The 22,690-nt window shown below is 33.5% G+C and overlaps 1 protein-coding gene across 1 annotated transcript in view; it reads right to left on the bottom strand.

Annotated features, from left to right (window-relative positions):
• ERCC8 (ERCC excision repair 8, CSA ubiquitin ligase complex subunit) overlaps positions 1-22,690 on the bottom strand; it is a 57,162-nt gene that overhangs the window by 26,133 nt on the left and 8,339 nt on the right. The window contains exons 4-7 of the mRNA XM_074200166.1: positions 13,251-13,374; positions 5,845-5,926; positions 4,799-4,867; positions 3,775-3,841 (exon numbers count right to left, since the gene is read on the bottom strand). Of these exons, the coding sequence (XP_074056267.1) occupies positions 3,775-3,841; positions 4,799-4,867; positions 5,845-5,926; positions 13,251-13,374 (342 nt within the window). The remainder of the gene's footprint in view (positions 1-3,774; positions 3,842-4,798; positions 4,868-5,844; positions 5,927-13,250; positions 13,375-22,690) is intronic.

Genomic DNA, 22,690 nt, shown 5'->3' with positions numbered 1-22,690 from the left:
GGCAGATGTTCAATATGCAACATTAGCATTAAAAATTGTGGGGGAAAAAGCTAAGAAAATAACCTTTCCTTTTTAGTTTACAAGGACAACTCAACATCTGCTGCTTTTACACAGTTATTTTTAATTACATGAGCATCTCTCTGCCCCCCAAGGACTAGACAGGCTTGTACTTTGCTCCTTGGCAATTTTCTAACTAGATTTCTCCCACTACTTGTTATTCAGATGCAGTCTAGATTATGAAGCAGATAAAATTTCATTTTATTTAAGCATACAAATTATCTTGTAGGTGGAATTTTTTCTTTAAAAAAGACAAGAATAAGATTAGTAAAAGCTAACACAATTTCACTCAACTTAGTATACCAAAATTACTCATCTCAAAGGTTTACAGGTGACAACTTGATGATCTAGAAATTAAATACTTGTTTTTATTTTTTTTCAGGCCATCGACTATGACAAAAGAAGGAAACAAGACTGTTAGCAAATATCAATCTGTGCATTCCTTGATTCCAATTTATTATTTGAGGATGCTAGTATTATATGGAATCAGAACCTATTAAGACATACGCTGGATCCTCTCCCACAGAGATTGTGACTTGTGTTTTAATAAGTGCATGAAAACTTACAAGCTTGTATGTATGTCAGAAATGGAAAGAGACCTGAATGATGTTTATTTGTCTATACTCTGGATTCTTTGCACAAGTCATTATGAATCCTGTAATAGTAGGATGAATAACCAATAGTCTCCCCACTTTTTTTTTTTTTTGCTTTTTGCAAGGCAATGGGGTTAAGGGACTTGCCCAAGGTTACACAACTAGGCTATTATTAAGTGTCTGAGGTCACATTTGAACTCAGAACCTCCTGATTCCAGGATTGGTGCTCTAACCTAACTGCCACCCCCCCATTTTTAATTAATTTTTTTTCCTTAACTGGGATAGGTTTTGGTTGTTAAAGGTTATTTTCATTATCCCTGTATCTTGCTCTTGGTCCTACCTGAAAGGGAAGAGTGAATGTGTCTAGAAAATCTTTTGGAATCATAAAGAACCAGAGTTGGATCACAGTGAACCGCTCAGGGTCAATGCACCCCCCCCACTCACTTCCAGGGGAAAGGGGGGGATGATATATTGATATATGCACCTGACTCCTTAATTCAGCATAAGATTATTGATTAAAGATGCATATTGCCAATTTGACTATAGTAGGTGGACATCCCCATCCAATTTAATTTTAAATCTTAGAATTCTGATTTTTCATAGTTGAGGCAAATTTAGAAAAATAGAATTTAATCAGCATTTTTGGAAGAATATTATTTGTAAGATAAGAATTCTTCTATGAGTATGTTAGTAATGTTTAACCACAAGGGTAAATAACATACCATGAAACTGTTTTATTTTGCCATAATGGCTGACAATAATATAATGCAAATCTCAAAATTTTCAAATATACCTATTAATTCATCATACTAAGGGCCCTGGTGAACAAGAGTCATGCTCTATGAACCTACAAGTAATAACTATAAACCAAGGAACTGTTTAGGATAAAGAAGCTCTTGGAATTATAACCTTCAATAATGAGGTATTCATTTTTCCCCCCATCCCCCCAGAAGATATTTTTTCTTTTAAGCTTTAGCTGCCTTTCACAACCTGAAAAATAAAAAAAATTTCTAGGGATTGTGACAGAAACTTGAAAATTTTCCATTAAATTTTCCTCTTTTCTCCTAGAATCATAGTCAGGGGAAAGGAGCACAAACAGAATGGCTTGGATCTTCCCAACATTCTCCAGTTCAGGCTTGGGATAAATGTAAAACTCCTGCAGAATGGGTAGCTGCAGAGGAAAATGGTGCTAAGCTGATTTTCTTGAATATAAGCTTCTCATCTCTCACTTGTTTCCATTCAAGTTCTGTCATATCAGTAAGGTTCACAGTAGGTTATTGTCTTCCTTCCTCACCTTCTGTCCTTCCAACCTCTTCTTCCTGGTGTCTTAGTGGTATGTGGCTCTCAATCCCCTAAATAAATATACTATTATAGATATAGTTGGTTCTTACAGTTATGTAGACTGATAAACTGTGTGACTATAAGAAAATCCTTTAACTTTTTTCATTTGTTATGAAACAGGGATAGTAGTACTTATACTATCTGTCTTCTAGCATCATTATGAAAATTATAAAAAGGAAAAATGGAAGCGCTCTAAGTGCTATTTTATAAATAATAATAATTGACACTTATAGCATATAATGCTTTAAGACTTTCAAAATGCTTAAAAGATACTAATTCAATTGAGTCTTAAAACAATCCTATGAGATAGGCAAAATAGGTGATATTACCCCTATTTTACCAATGATTAAAATGAGATTTGGTTAGGATATGTGATTTGTACAAGTTAACAATATGAAGTAGGATATGAACCCAGTTCTTCCTGAACCCAAGCTTGATGCTCTAAATCAGAAATCAAGTTCAAAACTACAACTGTTCTGAATATTGAGCTAAAGATACATTTCACTTATACTATAACAAGGTGGTTACTTAAGAATCTGGGACCAAGTGTAAACTTTCATAGCTGCAATGGAACAGTTGCTGTTGTAATTTAGTCATTGCAAGTTTTGTACAACGCTTTGAGATCCCACATGGGGTTTTCTTGGCAGAAATACTGGAGTTGTGTCATTTCCTTCCCCAGCTCATTTTACAGATGAGGAAACTTGGGCAAACAGGGTTAAGTGACTTGTTCAATGTCACATAGTTAGTGAGTGTCTAGGCCAGATTTGAACTCAGGAAGAGGAACCTTTTTGATTCCAGTTCTGGCATTCTAACCACTGTGCCACCTAGCCTGAACCTGCCAAAGATGACAAAAGCAATCTCTGGGGGTGAGTGACAGGAAGACTGTGAAATAATGGGTACCTACATCTCCTGTTTCTTTTGTAAATTTAGATTCAGGGGAGATGAAAATCGAAGAACTATCAGTTATTCCCTATTCCCTACCTATTTATTGGGAAAAGAAAACAAAACACAGAAATCCACGGGATTACTTCAGTTTCTTTTGATGGTTATTTGTTCAATTTCCTATTTTTGGAGACTATGTATAATTTTCCTGAAGTGATAACTTGACATGACAATGCAAAACCTTGCAGTCCTTTACATAATATAGAACCTAGAGGATTTAGATACTGAATTGAGGCACTATTATATTTGACACATTTCAAATTTATAAGGTTATTTGGAAATTGTGAGGTAGAATCAGGAAATATCTAAAAGTTCACTTGTAGAAAGACCTATTTTATAATACCCTGCACTTATCTAACCACATTCATGTATAACTATTAGGACAAAAGTCTCTCACTTTTGTTTTCCTTCAAAATTCAAATCACAACAGATAACCCTAGCAAGTATGAATTGATTCAATAAATGACATTTTGCTTTCCAGGAGACAAACATTACTGCACTCAGTAAATAAAATTAAATTCTTGTGTAAAGATGACATTATTAGTAAATATCAATTATTTTGCTAGATGATTTAACAGATTGACATTCATATACTTATATTTTCTTAGTCTTTTCACTATATAAAAAAAGGGAAACATTAGATAATTAGCTAGGTTAACATTACTGGAGACCATTCTCAGTCTGACAAGTTTATAGTTAATTATAAAATAACTAGTCCATTTGCTACCAATAGAAATGGACCAAAAGAAATCAAAACACTTAAACTCTTATGAAGTTCTACCAAAATGCTGATTAATAATTACTGTTCTAACTTTTAAACAAAAATTAAAATACTTTATACCTTGCTGTTGCCAAGATATATTCGTACCGTGGAGACCAGGAAACTGCTAATATTTCCTGTCTGTGACCTGCATACAGAAGATAAAAAGCTTTGTGAAGTCTTTTAAAAATTATGAGATAGAGAATAATTTTTGCATTAGTCTAAGGAAAAAGTAAAAATCAAATGTAAAGTATCTTAAATGGCTGGTGTTTTATTACGTTGATAATTGAGATTTATATAAAATATAAATCTTGGTCCCAAGTAGGTACATATTAGAATACCTGGCATTTATCATGCAATGATTAGTTTTAGCTTGTGAAGAATAAACAAATGATTTTTTCATATAATAAATTTAGTTCAAGGGTAGACATCTTTAAAAATTTATAAATTTTATTTTTTTCCAATCACATGTAAAAACAATCATTCATTTTTTGCAATTTTGAGTTCGAAATTCTCTTCTTTCTCTCCCTCAATCACCAAGAAGGCAACCAATTTGATAAAGGTTATACATGTACAGACTTGAAAAAAAGGTAAGAATTTTTAAAAAGTTTTCCTAGAAACTAGGAACTAGATATTTCTAAAATGATAGCAGATTATTTTAAAATCTGAAGTCAATACTGATTGATTCTGGCACTGTTAATCAAATCACTTTTCTCCCGAATGAATAATACTTAGGCACTTCATTTATCTGTCTTGTATTAACAAATTTATGAAATCTAAAAAATGATTTTCCAGCAAGCTTTCTTGATGATGTTTTATTTTAATTAATTCAAAGAAATTTTAAATAGAAGCACTGAAGCTTTGGGTAAGAAGGATGTCAGAATTGTATTTTACATAGTTTAATTAAATTGAAACACAAAAATAATTCACAGAAAGAGTTTTTCTTTCCCATTTAGCTTTAACAGCTAGCACAAAATATCATGGGCAAACTATATCAGCCATATCACTGACAAAGAATACATTGTTAGTAATGTTTCTTTATACTGAACAGTTTACTCAATTACTTAGTAATTGTCTGACATTTATGGTTCAAATTGAAACTTACCCTGTAGAATGTGGGAACAGGATCCAGACTTTAAGTCACAAAGTTGTACTTTGGGGCTTTTACTACCAACTAGAACAATAAAAATAAAAGTCCTTTAACACAACAGATTTTTCATGAAATAAAGAGAAAAAAATAGCAAGGAAGTTATAGTCATAAGTTGGCAATTCATGTGTTTTAAATGGAATAAAGGAAATATGGTTTAGTAACAATTCTGAGTAGAATGATTTAACTATATAAATGATATACCTTATATATCAATAAAATATTAACTCAGTTTAAAAAGAGGAAAAAGCATCCTTTTCATGCTAATCCATTTAAAACAAGATGTAGTTCATAAAGAAAATTAAAACATTTTGCTGGAGGAAGAGGCAATTGTCAAATTATTTAAAATGTCTGAATATAATGGGTTTTTCATAGTTGATTTTGGTAGGGAAGGAGATGGTAAGATGTGTGATTTATTTGGCACTGGAAACTCTTAGTAAGTTAAGTTCCCCCCCCCCCCCCCACCAGAGCAGATCAGATCAGCATCAGATTTGCAATTTATAATCTTAAAGTTCATTAGGTAAAATTATTAGTATTTTCTATTTCATAAAAGTGTTAAATCTAATCCAGTCTGGGACAGAATTTCCAAAATACACAAATGACACAGTAATTAAACCTCTGAAAGTACTGGGTTAATAGTAAAATTCATTTAGTTTTTTTACATGAAATACTTAAATTGCAGTCCATATTCTTTTTATTTTGTAAAGTAACGATTTATTTTTCTCTCCCTCCCTTTCCCCACCTCCCACTAGTGGGAGAGAAAAAAAGAAAAATTCTTTTTAACAAATCTAAATAGTCAATTTGCCACAATAGTCATTTCTAGAAATATTATGTATCTTGGGTCTATCACCTCTGTGTTAGGAGATAGATAAATGCTGTACAAATTCTTAACAAACCAAAGAAAACTCTTATCATGTTTAGGTACGCTTAGCTCATGCTAGATGTAATAAAAAAATTTTTGATTTAGAAAAAATATATCAATTTATTTATAGTTACATACACACCTGCTATCAAACAGTGTTTGGTGGCAACTGGAGACATATGATGACTATAGACTGTTCCCTCAAAATGAAATACATCTGCAGGCTGATAATCAAAAGACAATATTTATAAAGTTTGAATTCTGATTAAAATCATAATAAAACATATTTTCTCCCTACTTATTTTAGAAACTATATGATAATTTGCAAATAAAAAGAAATATGTTTCTATTTTTAGTACAAATTCAAAGATTTCTAATATTTTTGGCTTCCTTTTTAATATGTGAAATAACTCTATAACAAAATAACAATTTTGATTTGTCAAGAATTTCAGTACAAGTGACATCTTTATGAAAGTGTCTTGTATACTTTCAGCTAAGATGGTTATCAGAATAGAAGCATAAAGTTCAGTTCCCACACACTTAGCCCAGCAAATCCTAAATATTTATACCAGACTGAAAAATGAATAAGAAATCAGACTAAGTGAATTCATACACATGAGACTATATAAAATGTCAGCCAGAAGTCTAAAGGCAATGTAGTTCTATCAGAAATGCCAAAGCCACCACAATCATATAAAACTGAAGCTTATGAGCTGACCAGAAATGAACCAGAGACATTAGTAGCTTGAATGGCTCTGAATAGTTCTGAATACAGATTCACCAAGAATGAATGATTTTTACAACAAAGAAACTCACAGTGGACTCAGTGGGTGCAGTTGTCACCAATTCAGGCTTAGCAGTGCTCAGAAAAGGGCATCTGATGTCCTATGATTCCAATGTTTGAAGTTCATAAAATAACATAAAAAGGTGCTAAAGATCTATTACCCTGAACCTCAAAGTTTTAGGAAGTTCTAAAACCCAATAGTGCTCTTAGTTTAGACACACTCTAGAGGTATCAGCAGAGGAAACCAGATTTAAATATAGCACATAGCACCTAAAATCAGACATCAGAAGATGGTACTGGCACAAATGTCAAAACCATAATTAGTGTAGGAGGTATGAATAAACTGAAGAAAATATAAACTGGGGCAGCTAGGTGGCACAGTGGATAGAGAATCGGCCCTGGAGTCAGGGGGACCTGAGTTCCAATCCTATATCAGACACTTAATAATTACCTACCTAAAAGACCTTGGGCAAGTCACTTAACCCCATTGCCTTGCAAAAGAAAAAAACACCATAAAAAAATATAAACTACTTTAAAGAATAAATCCAGACATATCTCAAAAATTCAACCTAATAGAGTTAAATGGATTTTCCCCAAGGATTATATGAATATCTAAAAGGAAGCAAATGAGAGATAAATAAAAAGCAAGCTTTGAAGAAAGAATTAGAAACTGAATAAATAATAAATATCTTAGTGCATAAAGTGATAAATCTTACCTAAGGAACAGACTTCTTCAAAATTAGACCAATAAGAAATCAGTGATTACATGAGACAGAAGAAATGTTACAAAAAAATCAAAAGATTGAAAAATAGAAACACATATAAAATACCTTCTATCAAAAATAACTAGCATAGGAAAATATCTTCAGGAGAAAGAATTTAGGACAACGAAAATCATAATTTAAGGGGGGGAAAAACCACAGGCACTGAATTTTAATAAATTATAAATGAAACTATCCAAATTTTTTAGGATCAGAAGGCAAAGTGAAACAGAAAATCCATTAACTAATCACTTCTGAAAAGAAATCCCCCAAAGAAAATGATAAAGCAATTTCCACATAAAGGAAAAGGATGAGAAAGGAGTTCAGATACCATTAAATTACAGGTATGATCACCTCTGACCTAGCAGTATAATACTAACAGGGGGCAGGGAGGTGAAGGGAAGAGGCCATTAATAAAAGAGGATTTTGAAGTATTCTCAATAAAAAAAAAATGAAAGAGCCAAGGAAAAACTTTGAAATACAAACAAGAGTCATGATAAATATAGAGGTAAATTCATTTGAGTAGTTGGAAGGAGTTATATACCCTAATGAGGTGCTAACATTCTAAACGGGGAAGAAAAGTCCCCCTTTTTTAGGTTTTACAACCCTAATGTCTTCATAAGACATTGAGGGGCTCAAGACAGAGGAAGTTAGGGTATGCTGGTTCAATTCAGTTTTAAGGGAAAGAAAAAGGAATTTAAAAGAAATTAACTACTGTAGAGAGGAGTAAAGTATTGAAACCATTATTTATCATAACAGAAGTGAGAAGAGTAAAGAATCTTGGAGCAAGGAGTGGCAATAGTACTTATTAGATGAATTTTACTCTCATATAAAAGAAGATTGAGGGGTGGCTAGGTGGTGAAGTAAACAGCACTGGCCCTGGAGTCAGGAGTACCTGGGTTCAAATCCAGTCTCAGACACTTAATAATTACCCAGCTGTGTGGCTTTGGGCAAACCACTTAACCCCATTTGCCTTACCAAAAAAAAAAAAAAAAAAAAAGATTGAACACAGTTAAGTGCACATTCACATATACAGTGATTGGTGCAGAAAAATGTAACAGCGGCAAAGATGGGATATTGAAGAAGGTGGATAAGAGGGTGTAAGCAAAAAAAACACTTCAATTTTAAAGGTTGGATACTTGAACTGATGTAGAGTAAAATGAATAGAAACAAAATGTACAATTATAAGAGTACTATAAGGAAAGATAACTGAAAGACTTAAGAAATTATCATAGTAATAATAAATGGCACCAGAGGGCCTATGATAAATGTTATTCACCTTATAACAGAGAGAGGCAATGGATTCAAGGTGCAGAAACATATAATTTTTTTAGTTATGGCTATTGGGTGAATTTGTTTTGAATGACTATTCTTTTTTTTTATTTTGCAAAGCAATGGGGTTAAGTGACTTGCCCAAGGCCACACAGCTGGGTAATTATTAAATGTCCTCCTGACTTCAGGGTCAGTGCTCTATCCACTGCGCCACCTAGCTACCATTATTCTTTTTGCTATAAGGTTTTTCTTTTTTTAAATGGAAGTAGGAGGGTTAACAAAGGCTAACAATAGTGATGTACTTTTTAAGAAGAAAATTTGGGATCATTAAAACTTTTTAGAAAAAATGCAGAATGGAAGGAAGGAGGCACAAGCAAGCAGGACAATTTTGAAAGAAGTTAAATTTATTACATTAAAAATACTAAGTTAAGGGGCGGCTAGGTGGCATAGTGGATAAAGCACCAGCCTTGGAGTCAGGAGTACCTGAGTTCAAATCCGGTCTCAGACACTTAATAATTACCTAGCTGTGTGGCCTTGGGCAAGCCACTTAACCCCATTTGCTTTGCAAAAATACCTAAAAAAAATAAAAATACTAAGTTGAATGGAAGGTTTATAGTTCCATATACAATCTTCTTTTTAGGTCCAACTTTGTATATAGAAATGCTCACTTTTTGGATTGGTATTTAAATGCAGAATGAGAAAATCCTTTAAAAAAACAACAACAACATAGAATACAGTCCATAGAGCTCTGGGTCTGGATAATAATATTACACTGCTAAAATGATAATAGACTATTAAGGGAAATTAGGGATGATGGGGCACAAGTCTATTCTTGTGAGGCTCATGAGGAGAAAAACTGAAATAACTTATTAATGATACTTTCAGATATGATGTTTAGCTGGCTGGATTCAGACATAAGGTTGAAAAAAAGAGAAAAAGAGAAGAGAAGAGGAGGGAAGTTATACTGGTACACTGGATAGAATATCAAACTAGGAAGACCCATGTTTAATTCTCATATCTGATTGTTAGTTGATTGACTAAGCTTCAACCACTCTGGGCTTCAGTTTTCTTATCAGTTAAAAAAAAGGTTGAATTAAACAACTTTTAAAATCTCTTTAAGCTCTAAATATAAGCTCCTATGATTTCTTTATATACTAACAGACTAAAACTACAACAGAGAAAAGCTAAACAGAGGAGCCATTAATTTTTTTTTTTTTTGCCAAGGCAATGGGGTTAAGTGACTTGCCCAAGGGTTACACAGCTAGGTAATTATTAAGTGTGTAAGGCTGAATTTAAACTCAGGTCCTCCTGACTCCAGGGCAGGTGCTCTGTCCACTGCTCCACCTAGCTGCTTCAAGTCATTAATTTTTGTTGACACATTTTAAACAAGAATAAATAATTTAAAGAACAATTTTTCAAAATTATCAAATACTTTTTAAAAGATCTCTTCTTAAAATTAATTTAGCAAATTAAATTACATTTACAGTGGTGAAAATTAGAGATATATAAACAAAGCACTTTTTTTTACTGAGTTCCTTTGTACTGAATACATGGAGAGAAAAAGAATAAGAGTAATGGACACATTTTCATTTCTTGATTGAAAAACAAGTTCCCTTTTGCAACCTCAGAGTGGCAGTCACTACTTCTTTCACTAGAAATCTCTTACTTTTACTCCAAATCAAAAAACATTATAAACTAAGATCATAGCAAAATAATGATGCATGATCCAAAAGTAGTGCCAAAGAAGCTATTAACTAACATATATTAGGTGTAAATCTTTCAAGATAAATTCATGAGAAAATATTATTTTAAAAATATTTTAAAATCATTTCCTTACATTACAGAAAAGCATCCTATAGGATTTTAGAATGATGCTATAGAATTACAGTTTTTATAGAAATTCCTAAGCATTTTCCTTATAAATTTCCTATAAAAACATTTGAGAATACAGTCAGATTTGCAAAAAATGTAGTTCTCTAGCCCTCTCGACTCACCCACACAAGATTTATATTCCACCAACAAAAAAGCAGCTCTTTAAATAGCTAGCAGAAGCAAACTAAAAAAAAATACACACACACACACACACACACACACACACAAAGATTCTTATTTTTAGTTCTTGGCACATTCCTGAAATCTATTTTTCTTGCTACTTAATTCCATTCAAATATGACAAGTTAAATTAATGAAAATAATCAAGTATTTTTTTAATTTGAGCTATAAATTTGCTGATGTACTTACTGGTTTATCACACATTTTTCACAAGTTCAAAATTTTAATTAAGAAAGGTCATGTTACTATAATATAGACTAGTAATTAAGATTATTGATCTTAATATTATTTAATTATTATTTATTCTTCAATGAGTAATTATTAACCTGCTTTGTGCCTAAAACTGTGCAAGGTGCTGTGAGAGCTACAGATTATAGAACAGTCATTTAGTTAGAAAGACAGATTATAATAGTCTTATAACAGGACAAATAATATATAAGTAGATGGTAAAGACAATAGAAATTCATAGAAAAAGGAGATCATTATGGGTTAGAAAATTTCAGGAAAGAAAAAGGACATCAATCAATGTTTGAAATTAGACAATGAATGGACCTGAGGCAAGCACGTAAAGACTTAAGAGCCCAAAATGATCTTGCAATGTTTAGCAGGTAGTAGTATATCAACCTAGACAGCAGCAAATATTTCATACTTTGAAATATCAGAAAATAAAGTTGGATTGGAGGGGAGGTGAAGTCACAAAGCTGACATTTCACAAGTTATATGAAACTGGGTAGTTCATTTTATTTTCACAGATGCAGCAATTATAAAATGGGACTAATAATATTTACAATAATTATTTTAGAAGTCAAGGAGCTCCTTCACAGGTGAATGAAATAATATATAAGGAAGGCCTAAGTAAACTGTAAATCCTTTGATATTTCAAGTATCTGTCATTTTGCTGCATCTCCACTGACACAGATTACAGTCCTTCAAAAGATGATCTTCAAGAATTTCGTGGTCAAAAGATTCACTCTCCTTTGGCTAACCTGGTGAGGGAGCCCCACTGTACTTAGTCAGACTGGATACTAAACATGTAATCCATTCCTTACTTTCTATTCAAAGCCTTCTAAGCTTGTTAGCACCTAGAATTATGCTCTGCTGCTAGTTTTAGGGAGGCCAGGGTCACCTCCATACCACAATTAGGTACTAGAGTAGAACTTTAGTAAACTGGAGCATGTTAAATATGAGCTATTATCAATATCAATGTAAACATGAAATGCCAGATTGAGAAATTCTTCTTGTAAATAATGAAAAAAAGGCTATTTTTCAAGAAGAAAGTAACATGATGAAGTCAGGTTTCAGGAGACTAATCTAGGGAGAGTAGGAACAGACTAAATAAAGAGGGAGATAATATAATTAGAGAAAGTAGCTAGGAGGCTGTCTAGGTGTAAGGAAATAAGGGCCTCATTGAGGACAATGGCAACAGTAATGAAGAGATAAATAAAATATTTTTGAGGAAAGAATTTATTGACTTAGTGAATGACTAAGCTTTAAGTAATTAAAACCATCTTCAGAAAGAAATTCCAAGGTGATTAAAAGGATCATACAAAAGAAATAGGAAATTTGAGAAGTGAGAACTGATGAGTTTTTGATGTGATGACAGAACATCCTTAAACAAGAGGAACTAAAGACCTGTCAAATATATGTATGCATGTGCACACACACACACACACACACACACACACACACACAAAATCAAAATCGTTAGTGCACATGCACACACATTTTACTGGACAGAGGAAACTTTGGGTGAAGAATCTATACCTGTGCAGATAAGCATCTTCTTTGCAAATAACAGAATAATTTAGAGAGTTATTTCTCTCTAATTTAGTTGCCTCTATAATTTAGAGTTGCTTAGAGCCTGAAAAGTCAGGGTGATTTAGTTGGTATATGTGAAGTGGGTCTTGGGTCAAAGTCTGGTTTTACGGACAATTCTCTATGATGCCATGCTATCTTTTTGGCTTGTTTTAATTTTTTTTTAACATTTTTATTTAAAGTTTTGAGTTCTAAATTCTATTTCTCCCTCCCCTTAGATGAAAAGCAATCAGATATAGGTCATGCATGTGCAATTATGTAAAACAATTCCTTAATAGCCATTTTGTACATGAAGACTCAAATAAAAGGAAAAAAATAAAGTGAAAAACAGCATGTTTCAGTCTGCATTGAGACATTTTCAATTTTTTCTCTAGTGGCAGATAAAATGCTTCATCATTAGTCCTTTGGATTGTCTTGGAACATTGCCCTACTGAGAACAGCTTAATCATTCATAGTTCTTCAGAGAACAATGTTGCTGTTACTGTGTACAACATACTCCTGATTCTGTTCACTTCACCATGCATCAGTCAATGTAAGTCTTCCCAGGCTTTTCTGAATTCATGTTGCTTATCTTTCAAAGATAAGATTGTTAGCCATAATAGTACAGATTCAAATGAATACATTTACACACACACACACACACACACACACACACACACTATTTTTTTCTTTTAAAAATTGGCAATAAAGATGAATATAGCAATTTCCCCAAAAAGATCATGTGAATTTTCATCATCTTGCTTATTTCTAATAGACTATATTAGTTTTCAGTATTGTCACAACTGCCAATCTTGCTAGTATTATCAGCAAAAAGACCCAGGATTAAAAGATCCATCATCTTTTGAGTGATTTAAATATACTTACTTGCAATGTATTTGTGTCCCATATTTTCAGAGTTTTATCAAATGAGCTTGAAGTGAACATGCCAGTATCGTGAGGATACCATTGTACTGTCTCTACACTGTATTTATGAACATCAGGATGGTTTCTACAAAGCAGGAATAGTCAATATTAAGTTTCAAATGTCCCAAACAAAACACTATCTTCATCCTAAAATCACTGATATGGCTTTTTGACTTCATCATACAACTGTACTTGCTTACCTCAAATGTACCATTGATCTTTTTTAAAATAAATTTTTACTGATTTTTTTTAACTTCACTATAATTTCCCATAGTATCATCCTCCTTCACCTCCCACAGCACCATCTCATATAACAAATTTTTTAAGGATGATTAAAAAAATAGCATCAATGATTAATACATCTAAAAAGTCTAAAAATATATTTGATATTCAACTCTTTTGACTCTCCCACTTCTATAGTGGGCTAAGAAAGAAGCATCTCCTCACATGTTTTCTTTTGATCCTTTGTAAATATAAACTTTTGAATTTTCTTTCCTTTTACATCATTTATAGTATTAAATTGCGTATGTTGTCTTCTTGGCTCTGCTTACTCCCTGCGGATCAGTTTATGTAAATCTTTCTATGCTTCTCTATATTCATCACATTATCTTTTCTTAGAATGACTTGTTAGAAATATTACATTATGATCAAGAATTTTTTCAGTATTCCCCAATTGATGGGCAAATAATTTGTCTCCTATTTTTTACTATCACAAAAAAGTGCTGCTATAAATATTTTGGTGTATATGGTGACTTTCTTCTTATCAATGATCATTTTGGAATAAAATCAAAGTAATGGAATCTCTGACTCAAAGGGTATGGGCATAATTCCAAAATGTTTTTCAAAATGGTTGAACTGATTCACAGTTCTACCAACAATGTAACTGTACTTATCTTTCCACAACCCCATTCTACACTGAATATTCTCAATCTTTTTCATCTTTGCAAAGTTGCAGGGTGTGAGGTGAAACCTCAGGGCTCTTTCAATTCGTATTTCTCTTATTATTAATGATTTAGAACTTTTTTACATTGTTTTCAGCTTTCAATTCTTCTTTTGAGAATTATTTGTTCAAAACCTTTGGCCATTTATCTATTAGGGAATGCTTTTTGGCTTTCTATATGTATGTTAACTGTTTACATATCTTGAATATCTACTATCAGAGGAATGTGATGATTTTCTATTTGATTATTTCTTTTTAGCCTAGGTACATTAATTTTGTCTATGATAAAACTTTTTAGTTTCATGTAATCAAAGTTATTGATTTTATGTTTTGAAATTGCCTTAGTCTTTTCTTTGCTTCAGAATACATTTCATACCTAAAGTGGTGAGATGTGTATAATTTGGTTCTCTTCTAACTATTTTTTTAAATTAAGGTAATGTATCCATTTAAAATATATTGTGAAATGTGATATAAATGCTGGTCCTAAGTCTATTTTCTGCCAGATTGTTTTTCAATTTTCCCAATAGTTTTAATCAAATAAGAGAGTTCTTTCTTAAGTAATTGTTTTCTGATTTATTGAATCTTACTGATTCTAATTCTCTCTGTTTTAGTCTGCTTCACAATCTATTTTTCAATAATTATCAGAAGGATTTGATGACTGCTACTTTATAATATAATCTAAGGTCTGAAGAACTATGCCTCCTTTGCCCCTAATCCTTTTCATCATTTCTTTGGATATTCTATATCTGTGGCTTCCAAATGAATTGCTATTTTATCAAGTTTTATAAAATATCACTTTTGACAATTTGGCCTGTAGAGCATTAAAAATATAAAATTAACTTTGATAGTATTGTGATTTTTATTATATTGGCCCAGCCATGAATATTGAATATTCTTCCTGATTTTAAAGTTGATCTTTATTTCCTTAAGATCATTTTGTAATTGAATCTATACCAGACTTTTTTTGTGCTTTTCATAGCCTTATCCCCAAATATTTTGCATATTTTGTTATTTGAAATGGGATTTTGCTATATTATTCCCTCTTAGTTGTGCTACAACAGAGAAATGCAGCTGATTTTTGCAAGCTAATTTTGATGTTCTCCTTCTCAAAATTCTTCACAGCTTCCTAGGGTTTCTAGGTTGAAATGCCATTTCTTCAGTGTAGCATTTAAAGCACTGTACAATCTGGCTTTCTCCTACCTTTGGAGAACTATATTATTCTCCTTCATGCATTACACAATCTAATTAAATATGGCTTACTAGTTATTCCTCAAATGCAGAACCTTTGCCTGAAATTAATTTCTACCTCACCCTCTCAGGTTCAGGTTAAGTGATGCCTCCTATTCTTTCCTGATACTCTGCACCTCCCTCCTCAGTTGTTCCTGCTTCCTCTCTCCTGAAAATATCCTATATTCACTTAGCTATACATCTGTTGTTTCTCTGAGGAGACCGTAAGCTCTTTTGAGGATGAGCTTTCATTTCTGTTTACATATCACTAAAACACAGTAGAGTGTCTTCTATATTCACAATACTTAACAAATGATTGGGGTTTCACTTTGGTCTGGAGCTGTGCTTTTATGTAGAGAACTAGTGAGAAAACTTTTCCTACCACTTAAGATCACCAATTGTTTTGCATCTTACAGCTATGAGAATTACCTGGTGCACTCAAAGTCAATATGTGTCAGAGGCCAGACTCAAACCCAGAACTTCCTGACTGAAGTTCCAATCTACTATATGACTGCTTATACCTGCTTACTAAATTCAATTCAGTAAGTATCAAGAGTAGGGCTTTAGTACATGATAATACATTGAATTAACAATAATTGATTTTCCTTCTTATAATTTAGATAATCTTTTAGAGGATGACTTAGATATCAAAGGATTCCCAAGAAACATTGTCCCAAGAAATATGAACAAAAGCATCTATAAATTTCTCTAGTCTGTGTGACTCTGAATAAGTCATTTAACCCACAGTGGCCTCCAGCCATAGTATATGGAAGCATGGAAGTAACTTTAGAACAGCCTCACAAGCTAGCTAAACCAGTATTTTTTTCTTTTTACTTTTTTTGCTTCACCTCTGCTTAGGATATGATAAATCATAGGTAACCAGGATAAAAAAGCACAATATCTGTTTCAGAGCTTCACACTCTAGCAAGATAGAAACAAAACAGAGAACTTAGAATTAGAAGCCAGGTACTGATATTGATACCACCAATGAAGAGTTACTTGATCTTAGGTAATATACACTTTCATTAATCTTCAATTTTCTCAACCATAAACTAGGGATAATAACACTTATGCTACTTATCTCACAGGGATATTATAGAGTTCAAATAAGACAAAGTGAAGCATTTTGAAATTTTTAAGGCCTATAAAAACATAAGCAATTAAATCACAAAATAATTGTCATGTCCTCATGGTATTATAGACATTCTCAAAGAATTGCAAAAATATAGACATTATATCCTGTCCAACTAACTTGCTTGATGTGGTATGAACTGAAACCATTTAATGAAGAGATAAAATAGGGTCTTGAGGTTTAGGTGCTAATTAGTTGACTCACTGAATGGAACACTGAAAAATGTATACTGCCTAATTACTTCTCCAGTCCTTAAAATGTTTTCCCTAAAATGTCATCAGGAATCAAGTTTAACCAAAGATTATTTTTTCAATCGGGAAATGAAATCACAAGGTCTTTAGAGAAGATGACTCAAACACTATAATCAGTTAAGTATAATTCAGCTCAATGAACACTTATTGATTACCTACTATGTATAAAGTATATCTTATAAAGAGAAGAAAGTTCTCATAGGTGGTAATGAGGGGGCTGAAACAAGCATGGGAATTTCTGAGGAAATTCATGAACCTGAAGGGGGAAGGAAAGTAGAAAAAATCTAGGTGAGGATCAATGGAAGGAGAAAACGAAGCAATAAAACTGTGGAGAGAATATTATAATACCCTGACTAGAAGGAGTAAGTAGTGACTATTTGAGATCACATTCCTAATACTAAAGTATACTAAGAGAGATGGAGAACTTGGAATATTCAGACAACTATTTTTCTGCTAAAAGCAGAGTAGTTGAATTTTTAAAAAAAAATTTATTTAAGGCAATGGGGTTAAGTGACTTGCCCAAGGTCACACAACTAGGTAATTATTAAGTGTCTGAGGCTAGATTGAACTCAGGTATTCCTGACTCGAGGGTCAGTGCTCTACCCACTGCGCCACCTATCTGACCCCAATAGTTGAATTTTTGACTTGTACTAGTGATAATTTGATTCTTAAAAAAAGTACAAGGATATGGCAATCAGCTTGGACTCACTTCTAACTAATTAAGTGGGATTGATTGCCAAAGTAGAAATGATCTGTATCTTGGTAGGAGAAGACCATTTGGACAAAATAGTGATAGTTAGCTTTTAGAAGGATAAAGCATTTATTAATCACTTTCTATAAGCAAGGTACTGTGCCAAATACCGGGGACACAAATGCAAGAAAGTAAGACAGTTTCTGTCCTGGGTGTAAATATACTAATGTGGAAACGCAACATATAAAGGAGAGCTGAAAAATGGGGGAGGTGGAGGATGATGGTCTGAGTAGAAAAGGTATGGTGGAGAAAAGGTGGGATGTGATGTGGAGGTCTGGGCCCTTCACAATTTTCAAAGCATTTCATGTGCATTATCACTTTGGAGTCATATGACAATCTGTGAGGTAAGTACAATAGGCATACCTATTGTTGTCTCCACTTTAAAGATTAGAAACTGGAGGATTTGAGAGGTTAGGTGACTTAGATATAAAGTTTTTAAGTATCAGGGTGGGATCAGAGACCAGGGCTTCCCAAATCCAAGTCTTAGGCTCTACATCACAGTTGCCTAAAGTTAGTCAGGCATTACCATCCCCAAGGCACTAGGTGATAAAAAAGAACTTGGGTATTTTCTTCAGTCTGGGTCTTGGTACAGAATATGAGGTTGGCACCTGGAATTACACAGTACAGTTTAGAGCTATTAAGGACATGCTGAGAACAGAGTGGGTAGAGAGAGATATGATTATGATTTCAGGAGTGGAGATGATGCAGAAAAGCGTTGTAATTCAGAAGCTGGAACCAAATACAAGATACTATCAAGGACCTTAGGTATTCAGATAAGATCCTTGTGTAGTATGAGAAGGTATTAGGTGCAGATCCCTGAAGTTTTATGGGTATCTCAATATAGAACCCCAGAATATTGGGGTTGCCATAGGGAAAAACCTGCCTTAAGGAGACTGAAGAAAATGAAGGATTAAAGAATCGAAAGAAAGCAAGAAATTCTGGCCCCCATATTTGAAAAGATTTGATGTGTGTAGATCAGAATGCTCTCACCATAGTATAATTCCATCTTTGAGACTAATGATTCTAGAATCTTGTAAGATTCAATTTTTGAATAGAATAATTCAATAGGGTCCATCCAGAATAAGAGATTTGTCAGTTATGATCAAGACATGGGTCAAAAAAAACCCAGTTGCACAAATAGAAGATATAGGAAACATGACTTCACAATAGTGTAAAGCAGAAATGAGAGTTCTGTTGAAACTGACTCAATGTGCTTCAACAATTTGACATGGCAGCTGAAGGATCCAAGGCAATGTTAAGGCAACATTGATAGAGATAGAAAAGAAGCCAAAAAAGACTACAGAAAGAGCCCTGAACATATGACTAATAGTTAATTTTGGGGAACTGACCAACTGGGGCACACCCAGAAAAGGATGGTTAGGACTGTGAGAACCCTGGATATGATGTCTTATTATAATTAGTTAAGAGAAATAGAAATATAACTGTTTCCCAGTACTGAAGGGCTGCTGTATGAAAAGGACTAAACTTGATCTTTTTTAAACCCAGATGATGGATATAAAACAATAGGTGAAAACCACAAAGGAAGATTTTAGCTTCAACATAAGAAAAAACTTCCTAACAATTACAAATAGAATGAGTTATACCAGGAACAGGTTGGTTAATTGCTATATGTTTTAAAACAGGGCCAGATGATAATTTGTGGAATATGCTGTAGGGTAGAAATTTGTTCCAGATACAGGCTGAATTAGGTGATCATTCAAATCACTTCTTCCTCAGTGATTCTCAGAAGAGTTCAAACAATTATCAAGTTTGTGAAGATGAGAATATAAAATGATAGTGGTATTTACCAGTGACAGAAATTGAAGTCAGAAAATGGAACAAGGGTTTTGTTTGTTTGTTTTGCTTTTTGGAGAAAAATTATAAACTTGATTTTGAACAAATTGAATTGGAAGTACTAATTAGTAGGACATTCAAATGACATGTCCTACAGACATCTGGATGGTCAACAGAGATAAAAGTGGCAGAGAAGTTCAAAAGGATGAGTATTAAGAAAATGCAATCAGATTTAGCAAATAAACAACTGCTGATAACTTTGGAGAGACAAGTTTTAGAAAAACGATAAGTTTGGAAGTCAGATGAGAAAGGTTATCAAGTGAAGTGGATAATAGAGGAAATGGAAGAAATGAATGCAATCCTTTTTTTAGGTGTTTAGGGGAATTTTTAAGAGCTAATGAAGAAGGCCAGTTAGGTGGTGCAGTGGATAGAGCACTGGCCCTGGAGTCAGGAGTACCTGAATTCAAATCCAGCCTCAGACACTTAATAATTACCTATCTGCGTGGCCTTGGGCAAGCCACTTAACCCTATTTGCCTTGCAAAAAAACCTAAAAAAAAAAAAAGGAAAAAAAGATCTAATGAAGGTTTTTTTTAAAGGATGAAGAGACTAGTGTGGTTGGAGGCTGCAGCGAGATAGGGAGAGAGTAAAGATTAATGCAGAAGATAGGAGATGATAGGATCAAAGATGCATTCATAGAGGATGGCCTTGGCAATTAGAAGAAACAAACTGAATTCATCACAAACAAATTAGGAGAAAAGAAAAAGAGGGTGATCAAGGCATTTTGAGATACAGAAAAAGGGAGAAGAGGGAGCTCTTGGTGAATAGTTTTTATTTTCTTAGTGAATTCCTTAGCTGAGTATTTGAGGAAAGAGAATACTGTGGGTGGTTTGAAGAGGAAAGAGCCTCTCTCTGGGGAATGGAATAACAAATTAAAAGAACTGCTTTTTTTTTTGTAATGATGGCACAATTGCAATTAGATAATATTAATTTGCAGTAGACCTAGTTGGCCATGTTGTGGGATTTCCTTCACCTCTATTTAGAGGGAGTAATTCAAGGGTGTAGAATGATCGAGAAATAAATAGAACTTTGAGAAATTTTTATCTTGAAGAGCAAGGGTGAAGAGACAGAAGAGGACTGGTTGAGAGGTAGAACTAGCAAGAGTATAATGTCTCAGTAATCAAATGGTAAATGGTAAAGATATAAAAGGATCAAAGAGGGTAAAGACTGAGAAATGACCATTTGATTTTGAAATAAAAATTATAGGTGTCCTTTAATTAAAAGATTGATTTCAAGAAATGGTGAAAAGGTTTTCGACAGTAAGTGCTTTCACTTTCTTTCCTCCCACTCTCTCCTTCACTGCTTATAATCCAGCTTCTGACTTTATCATTCCACTAAAACTATTCTCTCCAGTTACCATGAGTTCTTGGTTGTCAAAAGCAAAGGTCTTTTCTCTATCTCTCAATCTCCTTGATTTCTCTGTTGTCTTTGGCACTGCTGATTATTCTCTTGTGCCTGATACTCTCTTCTTTCCAGGTTTTCAAGACACATCTTTCTTCTGGTTCTCTTATTTAATCACATTTTCTCTATTTCCCTTGCTAGTTCTTCATCAGATTATGACCTCAAATTATAGTTGTCCCACAGGATTCTCTCCTGCATCTTCTTCTCATCTCCCTCTAAACAACTTAATTTAGGGATTTCCATCAGCTCCTATGGACTTGATTATCATCTTTATGCTGATAATTCTCAAATCTACCTATCTTGCCCCAAATTGTCTGCTGACTTCCAATTACCTTTCAGACATCTCAAATTCACTATGTCTACAACAGAACTTGCTATTTCACCCTCAGGTTTGAAACTCAGGAGTCATATTGGATGTCTCACTAACTTCCCCATACCCCTTTTTAACACCCCCTCCCACCCCTGCCAAGACCTGTCAGTTTCACCTTAGCAATATCTCTTCAATCCCTTCTCTTCTCTGACACTATAATCACTCCACTCTAGGGCCTTATAATCAAATGGCTAGACTATTGCAACTGCCTGCTAGTGGATCTGCTTGCTTCATGTCTCTCTCCCCCCCCACTTTAATTCATCCTTCATTCAGTCACCAAAATGATCTTCCTAAAGCAAGGGTCTGACCATGTAATTTACCCTCGCAGTAAACTTCAGTGGTTTCCTTTTGTTTCTAAGATCAAATACAAAATGCCTTGTTCAGCATTTAAAACCCTTCAAAACCTAGTTATCCTCCCCAATATGCATTCTTTGATCCAGTGACACTGACCTCTTGGCTGCTTCTTGAAGAAGTTTCATCTCTCTCTCTCTCTCTCTCTCTCTCTCTCTCTCTCTCTCTCTCTCTATGCATATATATATATATATATATATATATATATGATAGATATAGATATACACTTTTATGTATATGTACATTTTTATACACACAGATACACACACTCACATGTGTGTTTGCTTTTCTCTTCTTTTAGACTGTAAGCTTTATGAAGACAGAAATTGTTTTTTGTCCTTTTTCTCTGTGCTGCCCCCCCCCACCCCCACCTCCCCACTGTGCTTACCAGAACACTAAGTACTTAATGTTTATAGACTAAGTGACATAAAATCAGACTAAAAATTGGTTAAGGATCACAAGTGGATGGAAAATGGAATTACCCGATGTAGACTTTTTTTTTTAAGAAAATGATTTTAAAGGAGATGACAAGGCACAATATTAGAAGGAAAGAGAAAAGACTTTTTTGTTTGTTGGCTTCTTTTTGTATTAGGGAAACTTGAGTAATAACAAAAGTTTTTCTCTCAACTTATATTAAGGGAAATGGCATTTTTATTCAATACAGAAAGTAACACTACTGTTTGCATTTCTTCATTTAAATATCACCAGAGAGAGTATACTCTGATATACTGAATCAATAGCTGAATGGCCAGAGACTAGATAAAAAGAGTGATTGATAAGTTTCCTATTAATGGCTGGATAATTTTTGTAGGATAATTAAAAGTAAATGGACAAAGAAAAATTGAAGTAGTAGAAGACAGTGGATATTTACTTGAACAAATCAAGAGATGGGAATCATGACTGGCAAAGATAAGACATAGAAAGGGGTAGAGACAAGACTTGAGACATGAGGGAAGGAAAAAATAGTCAAGGACACTAAGAACTTTCAGGGAATCAAAGAAAGGAGTTCAGAGAACTCATCAGATATGCTGAATTTCAATACAGTATAATGTTTGTCCTTCATTTTCAAAGAAGACCACAACATCATGGAGGTGATGCTGCAACAAATACATGAATTGGATTTCAG

This window comes from Macrotis lagotis, chromosome X, assembly GCF_037893015.1.
Source record: "Macrotis lagotis isolate mMagLag1 chromosome X, bilby.v1.9.chrom.fasta, whole genome shotgun sequence".
NCBI classification, from domain to species: Eukaryota; Metazoa; Chordata; class Mammalia; order Peramelemorphia; family Peramelidae; genus Macrotis; species Macrotis lagotis.
Note: the sequence above shows the minus strand (reverse complement) of the source record. Positions and strands in the feature narration are given on the sequence as shown.